Here is a 13,135-nt window from a genome sequence, read left to right as displayed (position 1 = left end):
TGTCACATGTACCTGAAGCTGTAACCATACCGAATGACCTCTCTCGTACCTTTGCACATAACACCACCTTCTCTTTCAGGAAGCCCCTCCAGAGTACCTGCCCTTTAACCCCAGGCCTCAAGGTGCCTAGTCAGTCTGCATATTTCTACATCACCCTATGACAGACATGCACCATGGAAACTAGAGGAGGTGGATGGGCTGAGAGGGAAATCCCCACAGAGAGGAACCTTGAAAAGACAGATGGAGGATAAGATACAGAGCCAGAGAGTGACTACAAGCCAACTGACTGTAAGAGGAAGGAAACAGCATCCTCTTATGATTGAACAACAAAGTGTCTGGCACCCTCTGATCCACACCCAGTATAACAGTCAAGTAGATAGCAGAGCTGAGGGAGCAAGGTAAAACATAATACCATGGGTATCCCTCCAGGACTGCAATATGAGCAATGGGAAACCTCCAATTACTGAAAACCTCCACCTCCCTCCTGTAGCCTCTTCTCCCCCTAGCCTACAAGGTCCAGCCCTGGCCTCACCCACCTGATCTCCTATCCCTTCCTCACTTCACTTCCTGACCTCCTTTCAGTCCCTTGTTATAGGCTCCCTCTCTTATTATGACCTCTGTACATGCTGTTTTCTCTACCCATGTTTTGTTTTCCCAGGTTCTTTGCCAGGATGGTTCTTCCTTTCTCAGCAGAAAAAGTTTTTGCAGACCATCCTAGCTACAACAGCCCCTACCTTGGCCTCTCTCCATCAGAGCACTTAGTTTGTTTCTTTTCTGGGTTATCACAAATAGAGAGGCAGCAGATATAGCACAGCGATTAGCAGTACAGGCTCTGGGCTCTGACTGGCTTCTAATCCCTGTTAGGCTCCTGCCTGGCTGCATGAATGCTTGCAAGCTATTTAACCTCCCTCTGCCTCAGTGTCTGATCTGTAGAACAGAGATAACAGTACCTCCCCATAAGGTTGGTGTGAGAACTGAGTATGCATAAAGCACGAGAATGGTGCCTGCACATTCTCAGCACATGGCAAGTGCTAATAGGTATCACTATGGTGTTTTTGTTATTGCATTTATTCATGGGTATGCTGTGTGCCCCTTGACGGCAGGTGGGCATGGCCCTGGCCATCTTGTTCAATATGTTTATGTCCACTGTCTACAACTGGCTCACATGAAGCTATTCCCAAATTCATGGCCACATTGGGAAAAGATCTCTGGGGAGCAATGGGAGCACCTAAATGCTGCCACGCAAGGCCAAACTGGTGGTGGGAGCAGTAGAAAAGTTCCCTAAACATCCTCCTTTATCTTTGGCAGGGAGTCCCATATACACCAGGGCACACATTCCTCAGAGATCTTCCAGTTCCATGAATGGAAAAGGCACCCCACATCCCTTCCCAGAGCCAGGTATTCAAGGTCCAAATATCTGCCAGACAACATGGTTCTCTGTGCCAGATTTGGTCTAACAGATTTGATGCTGTAGTTCAAAACTGAAGTCCATGTACACCTATCCCTTGGATGCTCATTGCTGGTCAGCTTCCCACTGGCTCCTAACCACTCACACCTGCAGAAGGTAAATGGCATGCACAGTGTGTTAGGGTTTGTTCTGGGTTGTGACAAAACCCTGCTTGTAGGAGCAGGAGCCCAGCACAGTGTAGCACAGAGAACTGTTACCTGCTGGCCTGGCTCTCCAAATCCATGAGCTGCTGGGGTTTTCCGGGGCTGCCCTTCCTCTCTGTAGTGCTGGGGTCTTCAGGCTGCTGGGAAAATGCAGCTGGGTCTACCTGGCCACCTTGCAGGGCTCCAGGCTTCTCCTGCCAGTTCTCTCTCAGCTTGGTGACCACATTCTTCTCCTCAAAACCAGCCAGGGAGCTGAGGAAAAATGAGTGTCCTTATGGAGTGAGTATTGTGGGACTGGTGCCTGCTCACCCACTGCAAGCTGATGTCACCACCCATGGGCATGGAAGCTCCTCTCCTGGAGGGTGGGGCAGAAAGGAGAGCAGCATGTCCCCCATATTGGGAAGCAGTCTATTTCTTCCTCAGGAGGACGCCAGTACTGCTACTCCCTCCCGACCGACAAAGGCCATCCCCACATGTGGTAGGTGAAGCCAAAGTCTTTTATGCTCTTGCCACCCCATGAATTCAGCAGAGGGACTTCCTGAATGTCCCAGGCATCAAGGTCTTCGGGGGGGGGGGCATCTTCCTTCTTCCCTGGCCTCATATAACACCAACATCTATAAACCCCTCCCAACACCATCCCCTTCTTAAGTGGCTTCCAAGAGCTTTGGTCTCTCTACTGGTCCCTCCTCCAGAACCTCTATCCTATGTGATGGTACTGTTGCCTGGTGGCCTCAGACACTAAAAATGTCATGTGCCCACTAGGCCACAGGCCTAAGTCAGGTTATTGAGAGCATAAGCCCAGAATTCCATAAAATGAAAACCAAGTTCACCATCACCTTGACCCTGGCTTGTCGTGAACTCTAACCACCCAGAATCAGCAGCCTGCCTTCAATTGATGGTGGGGTTACCCAGGGACAAGACCACACCACCACCTATCTCCAGCCCTGGCACTCTTTATTTATGAAAGTTCATCCCATAGTAGGAAGAGTCTCTGTCTTCAAGCAGCAATAAGAGGGAAGCAATGATCATATTGCCCATCTTTGGACAGTATGCCCTGAAAGCAATGTGACTCTTCAGCCTCAGGTGGAAGGAACCAAAACACCTCAGCAAGGACAAGCCAAATACCATCTCCAGCTGTACCTGGCAGATCTGCAGGAGAGTGGGTACTGTGCCTTACTGTGCTGCTTTTACTGACTGCTGCAGCCCAGACAGATACCAAAAATGCTCTGCTTAGATAATGCCAGTCTTTTAGCAGCAGGATACCCTGACATGCCATCTTCAGCTCTGCCTATGACATACGAAGATGAACCTGGAAGGCCTAAAGAGTTTGTCTGCTGACTGAGAGCCCTGAGGTAGCTTTACTGTGGACTTAGAGTCCTGTTCTATCCCATGTGTTCTATAGAATTATGGTAACAGAGGTTGTCTTCACCAAATCTGTGAATAAAGCCAAAATTGTCTTCAAAGAGCAATTTGGGGGTTTACTGCAACACAGGGACAAGTATGAATAACAGTCCTTCACTCTCAGCCTACAATTGTAGGAGGTGTAACCCATCCGATGTATAAAAAGGAAATCTTAGTAAAATGTCACAGGAAGTCTTGCTGAGCAATGTGACAGCCTAGAGGTCTTCCAGGCCCATAATGAATTATCTGGAAGTCAGACATTTAGAGATAGGCAAGGTAATACTTCTGGCTTTAACTAGATCAAAGATCTAGTAGCCCAATACAGCTACTGCCAATTCTCAACACAATCACAATCACTGCATGGGAAAGACCACCACCTTCCACTCTTGTACCAACTCCAACAGACTCTTCTACTGGTTGACAGTAGTTGTCCACAGTGAATAAATTTGCTCCAAGTTCACCTGTTCTTCATGCAGAAAGACAATAACCTGGAATGTCCAGATTACCACAAAACAAAGAGGAAAACAGCTTATGTGTTAGATGTAAAGCCTAATAATACAAGTTTAGTGGAAAAAACATGAGCTACTCTGTGTCTTATTAAGTGAAATCAGGCCAATAAAGCTGGTAAAGGGGAGCAGAGGCCAGCTTTCCAAGTGTCCTTGAATAGTTATGGTGGAAGGAGATATTCCTCTTGGGCTGCTTATTTTTCCCTAAGTTTTTACAAACTTTGTGCCAGGAAATGCTTTACACACACAAATCCATTAACCCTATCAGCAATGCTGTGTGACAGGAATTATTATTATGTCTATTCTAAAGGTGAGGAAATTGAAGCACAGAGTCGATAAGATACTCAAGGCCACAGGGCAAGTCACAGAGCTTAGATTTAAAATCAAGCACTGGAGTCCAGGCTCTTCATCACTGTACCATATCACCTCTTTCTGTACGTGTGCTGAAGCAAAACCAAGTTAGAAAGGGTAGAATTCCTCAAGTTTGGGACACTTCCACTGCTCCACAGGATCTCCCCGCCCACCTCCATCACCCTTCCTCACCCAACTCTTGGGAACTAAGCCCCTCCCCACGGAGCCCCAGAACCCAGAGAAGGTAGGTCCGCCCTGGGGTCCCTTGTGAGTGCACCGTCCAGCTGCCCTCCCTACGTGTCAAGCCCGTGCCCCCGGACAGCTCTGAAGACCAGGGTCCAGGGACGACTGACTCCACGGCACACTGCCAAACAGGATTGGGCCACAGGATCCCCTTTCGGGCCACAGGATCCCATTTCGGCTGCTTGCAAGTATTCAAATCCCTTCCTCTCTCCCACCTCCGTAGGGACTAGGGTGGTAGAAGGGGCTTCAAATCAAGGACAGTGGAACTCTGCGTTCACCAGGCCAACGGGGGAAGAGCAGCCAGAGTTCAGGGCGGCCCGGCCTATCTGTGATCCTCGCGCGCCATCTGTCGGCCGACGCGGGCACGGCCATAAGAGAACCGCCAAGGAACCCGTTTTCTGGGTGGGTAGCCATTTCGCTTTGAGGATGGTCACATTTCCCGACAAGCACTGTGACCAGAACTTGCGGCTGCAGGGAAATGGCGGCTTGCGCAGGCGCACACACGCTGGGAGTAAGCCTACACGCGGGCGCAGGCGCATGCACTCACGAACTCAAGGCACACACGCACAAGCTAACGCAGAAAGGTTTCAAGCTTGTGCGCAGGCGCGCGCACAAACGAGCTCAAGCCACGCATGCACAGGCGCGGGCAGAAAGATTTCATGCTTGTGCGCAGGCGCACGCACCCACGCTGGGCGCGGGCTCAGGCTGGGCGCGAGGCACACATACGCATGCGCATACAAGGTCTCATGCCCCACTACATGCAAACGCGCGCAGGCGCGCATCTTCTCTTGCTGCCCAGACCCCGGGAAGATTCATAGCTTCTCTCTGCGTCCACCCTGTTTTCTTCCCAGTCCAGAATCTCCGGGCTTGCCATTAAGATCATGAAAGCTCTAGAACACGCTTTGTCAACTTCGTCTCTGTTGACATTTTGTACTGGATAACTCTGGGGGGGAGGGGGAGATACCCTGTGCTTTGTACGACTTTGGGCAGCATCCCTGGTTTCCACCTACTATTATTTAGTACCACCTTCCTTCCAGCTGTGAGAATCAGTAGTGTTTCCAGACATTGCTAAGTTACCCCAGAGGGTGGGGAGGTTCAGAACCACTACCCTACAACAATGGTTCTTAATCTAGACTGGACGTGAGAATAAACTGGGAGCTTTTAAAAAGATATTGATGGGCTCTTTCCACCATCTTTCCGTGTCGCCATAATGGTGTGCATGAATGTCCTGGCTGATGCTCTCAAGAGTATCAGCAATGCTGAAAAGAGAGGTAAACGCCAGGTTCTTATCAGGCCGTGCTCCAAGGTCATCGCCTGGTGAAGATGAAGCATGGCTACATTGGCGAATTTGAAATTATTGATGACCACAGAGCTGGGAAAATTGTTGTAAACCTCACTGGCAGGTTGAACAAGTGTGGAGTAATCAGCCCCAGATTTGATGTACAACTCAAAGATCTAGAGAAATGGCAGAACGACCTCTAGGTCCCATCAGTTTGGTTTCATTGCACTGACAACCTCAGCAGGCATCATGGACCATGAAGAAGCAAGATGAAAACACACAGGAGGGAAAATCCTGGGATTCTTTTTCTAGGGATGTAATACGTATGTGCAAATAAAATGCCTCAATGGAAAAAAAAAAAAAGATATTGATGGCCCTGGATGGTGTGACTGCACCAGCCAGCTGGTGTGATCCCTGGTGGGTTGAGCGCCAGCCTGCAAACCAAAGGGTCGTAGGTTCAATTCCCAGTCGGGGCACATGCCTGGGTTGTTGGCCAGGTCCCTAGTAGGTGGTGCATGAGAGGCAACCACCCATTGATGTTTCTCTCCCTCTTTCTCCCTCCCTTCCACTCTGTCTAAAAAATAAATAAATAAAATATATTTTTAAGAAAAAAAAAAAAAGACATTGATGGCGGAGCCCCACCCCAGAACAATTAAATCTAATATCTGCGTAGAGCTCGGGAAGCTTTTTTTTCATGTTTAAAAACACTTCCTGAGTGATTCTCAAATGCAACTAGAGTTGTAAAACACCGTTTGACAAAGTTTGTATTGATTTTGTGAACTTCTACCCATCAGAGGAAAATGTTTCCAGCCTGGTCACATGTAAAGAAGCAACTGTAATGTGGTGTGAAAATGCAAAAATGAAAAAAAATTAAAAATAAATAAATTGTATAACTTCATCAAAAAATGCAAAAATGCACTCACCTTTTAAACATCTAAATTACACCATGTTTCTCTTCAGCTTAAATTTGAAATAAGATCCAACCTCCCTTTCATGGCTTACCAAGGCTTTGCTCCATCTATGGTCCCCCTCACTGGCAAGGCTCCAACCACTGTGCTTTGGAACATGCTGAGCAGGTTCCCACTGCAGGGATTTTAGGTTTTCAGTTCCCTGTATGCAGCTCTTTTCGGCTTGCTCTTTCTAGAGTTAATTCCTTCTCATTTGAGGAGCTTTGAACCATCTCCCTCTCTGTACCCAGCTAAGCAGTAGCCCCCCTCACTGCCATCGCTCTTTCTCAGCACTCTGGCTATTTCCTTCAGAGCACCGTTCTTCCCAGGAGGCACAGCGACCTGGGTTCCAAGTCTTTGTTCTTCATTCTAAGTAGGTGCAAATCTTGCAGGATTGTGGGGAGGACTGTATGAGACATTGTGAGCAGAGGGCTGTACACAATGCATGTGCCCCAAAACTCAGTAACTGTTGTGATTTTTAACTAACTTCCTGTTCCATCATTCCCCCACAAGGACCCTCAGTGCCAGTCACACTCAGCTACATACAGTGCCCAGAAAGCACCAGGTTTATTGGAGTCCTTTGTATATACTGTTCCCTTTGCTTAGAGGACTCCTATTCACCTTTCAAGGTTCACTTCAAAACCCACCTTCCCCATGAAGCCACTATGCCTGCCTCCCTTTCCGTGCTCCAGCATGATATGTTGTTCCTCTCTGGGCCAGGCTTTGCTCCCCATCAGCCATGTCTGATTTGTCTGTGCTTCAGCCTCCAGCACGGGGCAGTTGCTGTCTGAGTGGTTGCTGACTGAAAGAGTGGGTGACTTCCTGATTGTGGAGGACTTCCTGACTAAAGGCAACATGATGTATTGGAAGGCTCCATGGACCCAGAGGCAGAGGCTACAGGGTTTCACCTGGGGCTTTGGCCCTTGCCATGTGCCTTGGGCCAGCTCATAGGCCTTGCTGGCCTCACCTTTCCAGCCAAAGGCTAATGTAAACCTGAGCTGCCTCTTTCTACCACAGAAGCACAGCACTGCTGGCTGATGTCTTACCCCTTCAAGTTTGCTTCCATATTCTCCAGGTCTGCTGGGCTGTCACTCTTCATGTCAGCTGGTACAGCAGAGGCCAAAGTGGCAACACAGCTGAGGGAGAGCACACAGAACCACTGAGACCTCAGATCAAAGGACACTGGGGGCCCAGGCTTTCCCCTTCCCAGCTGCCTTCTCACATGAAGGGGCACCTATATCTCTGTCAGTAAATGCTGACCTCTCAGCTTTGCCGATAGTGTGGCAGAGACGCTACTGTGGGTGATAAAATCTTGTGAGCCCTGGCTGTGGTCTCAACACCTGAGTTCAAGACAAAGTATTACCTGACCAGCGTGAGAGTCCCTGAGGAAGTCTCCTGATTTTAGATTTCAGTGTCCTCGTCTTACCAACACCTCTTGGGAGTCCAGAAAGATTGTCCCTCACTAAATGCTCCACACACCCACAGCAAAATGGCCACTCTCACTGGTGGATTGGTGGATGAAATAAGGCAGAAGCCTGCAACCTGGGAATGCACAACTTCCTCCCATTGTACCTTTGTGCCCCTAGAGCCATGTGCCCTCCCCAAATGCCTCCATGTGCTCCCTGGGATTCCTCTCCCTGGCTTCTGCTTGCTGGGCCAGGTTGCAGTCCCCACAGGACTGAGACCTCCTAGCAGGGTCTCTTCCCAGCTTCTGCCTCCTGATGTGCCCCTTCTGCCACCTCAACTTGGGTCCCTGTGGGTAGGTGCTGGCTGTCTGGGTCCCCTGACTTGTCATTTGTCCTCCCTCCCCTACTTCCACTAGTGTGTGTTGAGCTGCAGGTCAGGGACCCTCCCAACCTTCCCCCTCCTGTGGTGATCACCTGATAGGAAGGTGGCGTGGACCTGAGGGGTATTCTGGGGCACTGGAGCTGAGGTTGAACCCTGAAGGCTGTGTCTGGCAATGGGAATGATCACCAGATAGTTGCCCCACCCTTACCTGGTGACCGCTGATCCAGATTTATGAGGATGAGAGTTGGCACCAAGCACATCCTCATCATCCAGGGGAGGGGTGAAGCCAGCAGCTGAGCACACCCTGTGGAAGGAGGCCAAGCTCAGTCTGGGTTCAGGACTTTGTGTCTGTATGTCTGCTCCTTCCTGAGAGGGTGGCTTCTGATCTTGACAGATAATGGGAACTGAGGAGCTGCTCAAATGGATTCTCAGGGCACAATACTCATAATTCACAGCCACCTGACACCGGGGCAGTATTGCCTAGTGGTTAAGTCCATTCTCCCTAGAGGCACATTGCCTGGATTCAAATCACAGCTTTGCTACCTCATATCACCTGACCTTGTGACCTCATGGGACCTCGGACACATCACCTAAGTTCTTTGGGCCTCAGTTTTATCTTCAGTGAAAGGGGGATGATAATTGTGTCTGCCTCATAAGTGTTGTGAGAAGAGTAAATAAGTTAATAGATGCTAAGTATTTAGAATAATGCCTGGGCCCTAGCATGTGCTAAAGTGTTCCTGTTATTAATACTGAGCCCTGTGACCATTTACAGTCCATCTGTACCCATAAACTTGATACAGATTGAGTCCCAGGGCCAGGCCACATTCTCCGCCTCTCAGTCAGACTGACCCTCACACATGGCCAAGCAGTCACAGCTCACATGATATCTTATCACCTATGCAATGCAAGCCTTCACCCTTCATTTACATAGCACACTCACTAAGAGTTTCTGGTGTTTGTTCCTAAACCTGTTCATGTCAATTGTACTTGCATCCATGATCATTAAATTATTAAGTAATCTCATGAAAATTAATGGCAAAGAGGGTGGTTGTTTCTTCCACGAGAAACAACCTTTTCTTTGGAAAGACAGTAAAGGCAAGTTTCTTAAAAATCATTGTCAAAATCAGTGTAGGTAAGACAACATAAAAGATTGGGTTAAAAAATCATAGAAATCTAGAAGACTCTTCAGCTTATTTTGCAAGTTAATTTGAGGTTTGGCTTCATTTTAAAGAAACTGAAAGCAGCAAGCAAAAACTTCATTTTGTGAGGGTATGTAAGCAGGAAGAATGACCTGGGTGAATATTAAAAAATGAAGCAGTGAAGAACCAGACCCCATAACATTGGACCAGAGGTCCTCCATGATAGCCATCAGCCAATTGAGCCAATCTGCACAACTTGCTGGCTAGCACACAGTGATGAGGCTGTAGGTGTTGGCTCTCACACAGTCATATCAAAGAACTGAGGCCCTGGCCCAGTGGCCTTTCCTGCCGCCTGATGAGGCACAGTGGTCAGAGGCTGGGGCCTGCTGTCCCCTTCCCATGTTGGCTTGGGCTTCTGAATTTAGAAGCTGGGATTCTGGGTCCAAACATCAGTTTCAAAGTAGTCAAGTCAGTGAGGGCAAGGGTGCCTCAGTGGGCTCGGGGAAGCAGGACCAGCTGGGAGGGCCAGTGGGGAAAGCAGCTGGCAGGGGCTCCTCCTCAGGATGCCCTCCATGGCCTGACTGCTCTAGGGCAGGGTGCTGGCAGGCAGTGTGCAGTCAGGCTCTCTGTAGGCACTGGGTTTGCCATTCTTCTCTGGCCATGTGTTCTGAACCATAAGGGTTCTAGCACAGCTCTAAGCTGAACTATCTGTGCCAGTATCTACATACCTAACCTTTGTCACCAGGATGACTCATGTTTGGTTTGGAACCACTTGGGGACAGATGGGACCTTGTTACTTCCCAAATCATCTGAGAAAGTGGCCCCTAACTCTACCCAGGTCCAAGAACTTAGAGCCCAGCTGGTCTCCTAGCTTGTCTTACTGAGGCCACTGAGCTGACCAGGGAGGAGGGTGGGGTGGGAAAAGAAGGCTTTGGGGTTTTTGGAAGGGGAAGGAGAAAGCAGCTTCTAGCTTGTTTTCAGAGCTCAGCAAAGAAGCAAGAAGGTACCAATTCATCTATCATTTGGTCATTAATTTGTTAGTTTGTCCCTTCACTCATTTTATCTACCCAGTGCCTTCCCAGTCAGGGGCTGGCCCTCCAGCTGTAAGTGGGCCCCTTTGCCTACTCTGGAGGAGCTTGAGAGCCAGTGGCAGAGGGGAGGAGGAGGAGTAAGATTGAAGTATATGTAACTCCCAGAAGCGGTAATCCTAGGCACAAAGGATGTGGTGGGCGCTGAAGTGCTGGAGATGCGAGATGGAGTATGGAAATGACCAGTGCTCTGCCCCCAGCAGCCCAAGCAGTTTGAGCTGCTTGACCCTGGCCTGTTGTCAGGGACATGAGAGAATCAACAACTTGGGGCCACCTGCTTTCTCTGGGCAGCTCACCCTCCTCTCTCAGAGCTGATGTCTGTTCCAGCCAGGCCTTCAAGTAGGGAGCCCGTGGCTCCCATGGTGCCCCTGGATCCCATGATGCCATCCCTTGGTTGTACATGTGACTTGTTGTGGAAAGAGAGGCATGTGCCAATTCTGATTGGGTTTTGATTTAATCTAACTCACATGTCCTGAGAGTGGGTCTCAAGGACCAGAAACCTGGACCCTGGGCTGTCACCCTGCACTGCTCCAGCTGGAATCAAGATAATATCAGCAAGTATTTCTGATTTTCTCCCAAACCTTTTGGGCTGGGAGAAGGAGTGGAATCAAGAAACAGAGCAAGGTGGCAACTCAGGAGGAGAGTAACACAATGCCAGGGCAATGGCCAACACAACATGGCACAGGCATTTGGGGCCACTAATAATTAAACCATAGATCCTAGGGCAGAGACAAGTCTCCCCCACCCATCCTGCATCCCCCTTCCATCATTCCCATGGCTGAGTCCCAGCTAGAGTGTGGGGCTCCATACTAGAAGATGGTGGGCACTTATCCACTACTGGCTACCAGCTTTCCGCTGAGGAAATGCCCAACTTTCAGCCACTGATCAGCACACCCAGGCTCCTCTGGTCAGTGGGATGGTCATAGGATGGCTGGGCACAACTACCCCTTCTGGACTCATCATTCCTCACCATGCCTCTACCTCCCATCCTTGCCCGCTTGCCCCCCTGTGTCTCCCTTTGTCCACAGGTCATCCTGGAAGTCCCTGTTAGATGCTCTACTGGGGCCCATGCATCCTTTGCTCATTGACTTTCTCACACTGATAGCTTGGCAGTCTTGTTTGCCCTGGCCAGCAGCAGAGCTCTTTGAATGGAATAAAAGCACAGTGAGGTTGGCCAAGGGCTGGAGTAGGGGTGGCCTGGCCTTGAGTTTTAATCTTCCTCTGCAACTGGTTCCCTGAGGGACCTTGGCAGGAGCCTGCCCCCTCTCCAGACCTCATGTATTCCTTCCTTCATTCTTCCAACAGATATTCACTGAGAATACAGTGAGTAGAACAGTCCTGATCCAGTTCCATCCATAGACCTTGGACTGGGGGCCACATGGGCTCTATGTGTCTCCACTGGATCCCACCAGTTACCTTTCAGAGTCTGGATTGGGGCCCTTAAAGGCCTCCTCACCAGCCAAGTCTCTCTTAGGCTCTCTGGGGCTGAGGGTTTCCTTGTCTTTGGAATCTGGGGGAGATCTACAGAGGAAAGAAACATAAGTTAACAAACTAGCAGCCACCCACACTCAGGTGGAAGCAGTTACCTCATCCCTAAATGTTAGCTGTGTCCATGGAGCTTAAAACCTCATATTTCAGGATTGACCAATGCTCAAATCTCATTACTAATAACTACTGTTGATTGAGGACCGGACCGTGGCTCTACATATATTAACTTTCCACATCAACCCAAAGACAGTGGCACTGCTATTATTCATGTCTACTTTCCAGATGAGCAAAATGAGGCACAGAAAGCCTGAGCAACTAATCCCAAATTCCACAGATAACAAAGGGGAAGAGCCAGGAATTGAACCCAGGCAATCTGACTTCAGAGTTCTGAACTATAATCTTCTGTGGTGTAAGACTGATCCCAACCTCTAATTCAACCTCTTTCTATTTTCTGAGGTTATCAGGGAGCCTCATGTTGTCAAACAGAACAAAGACACTTCTATTATTATTGCCATTCAGGACTACCGACCCAGTGGAACATTACCACCTTCTTTCCCCCACCATCATGGCTCTGTGACATCACACTCTGCCTCCTTTGCCACACCTTCCCAGTCTCCTTTGCCTTTTTCACTTCAGCCTCTTAAACTTTAGTGTTCTTAGTGTTCATCTCCACCTGCATGCTCTGTCACCTTGGCCACCTCCTCTGTTCCCATGGCATCAACTGGCCCTCTGTGCTTGTTCCCACCTCTCCCCATGTTCCTGACCCATAACCCCACTGTCTCCCAGATTGACCTTCTGGCAGCTAATGCTAAACCTGGCCAGACCTGACTACTGCCCCCAGCTGCCCTCAGGGAGGATGACCAGGCAGCTGCCTCTTCCATACTGTGGCCCCTGTCTCCTTGATTACCTTGACATTGTACCCCATGTAAACATCAACATTAAGCCTCATTATTTCAGCTTTCATGTGTCTGCATATAACATGGAAATATCTTGAGCCCTGACCTCTCTCACACACCTCAGCCACAAACCCTCAAATTCCTCCTAGTAATATGCATTTGGATGCCTACAAATAGTCTCACCATATATTCATGGAAAAAAATACTAAGTATTTGTATCAATCCTTCCTTCGGTTCCCACTACTGTAGTGAGTTATGAAGCAAAAAGTGCACGGTGGGAGCCAGGCAGTCTGGGTGGGAGTCTTTTGATATGCCTGTCCTTGGCTGTGTGTCCCTTCAGGGTCTGTTTCCTCACCTGTAAGACGGACACAATGACTGGACCTACTTGGGACAGCACA

At 49.2% G+C, this 13,135-nt stretch overlaps 1 protein-coding gene and 1 pseudogene across 5 annotated transcripts in view; one reads left to right on the top strand and one right to left on the bottom strand.

The window, feature by feature from the left end:
* ZNF185 (zinc finger protein 185 with LIM domain) overlaps positions 1-13,135 on the bottom strand; it is a 54,411-nt gene that overhangs the window by 10,596 nt on the left and 30,680 nt on the right. For all 5 annotated transcript variants that reach the window (XM_053917319.2, XM_053917318.2, XM_053917317.2 and 2 more), the window contains exons 14-17: positions 11,770-11,874; positions 8,335-8,430; positions 7,385-7,474; positions 1,666-1,863 (exon numbers count right to left, since the gene is read on the bottom strand). In XM_053917319.2, the coding sequence (XP_053773294.1) occupies positions 1,666-1,863; positions 7,385-7,474; positions 8,335-8,430; positions 11,770-11,874 (489 nt within the window). The remainder of the gene's footprint in view (positions 1-1,665; positions 1,864-7,384; positions 7,475-8,334; positions 8,431-11,769; positions 11,875-13,135) is intronic.
* On the top strand, positions 5,306-5,703 carry LOC112296267 (small ribosomal subunit protein uS8-like; annotated as a pseudogene).

The sequence above is a fragment of the Desmodus rotundus genome, chromosome X, assembly GCF_022682495.2.
Source record: "Desmodus rotundus isolate HL8 chromosome X, HLdesRot8A.1, whole genome shotgun sequence".
Lineage (NCBI taxonomy): Eukaryota > Metazoa > Chordata > Mammalia > Chiroptera > Phyllostomidae > Desmodus > Desmodus rotundus.
This window is presented reverse-complemented; position numbering and strand designations above follow the sequence as displayed.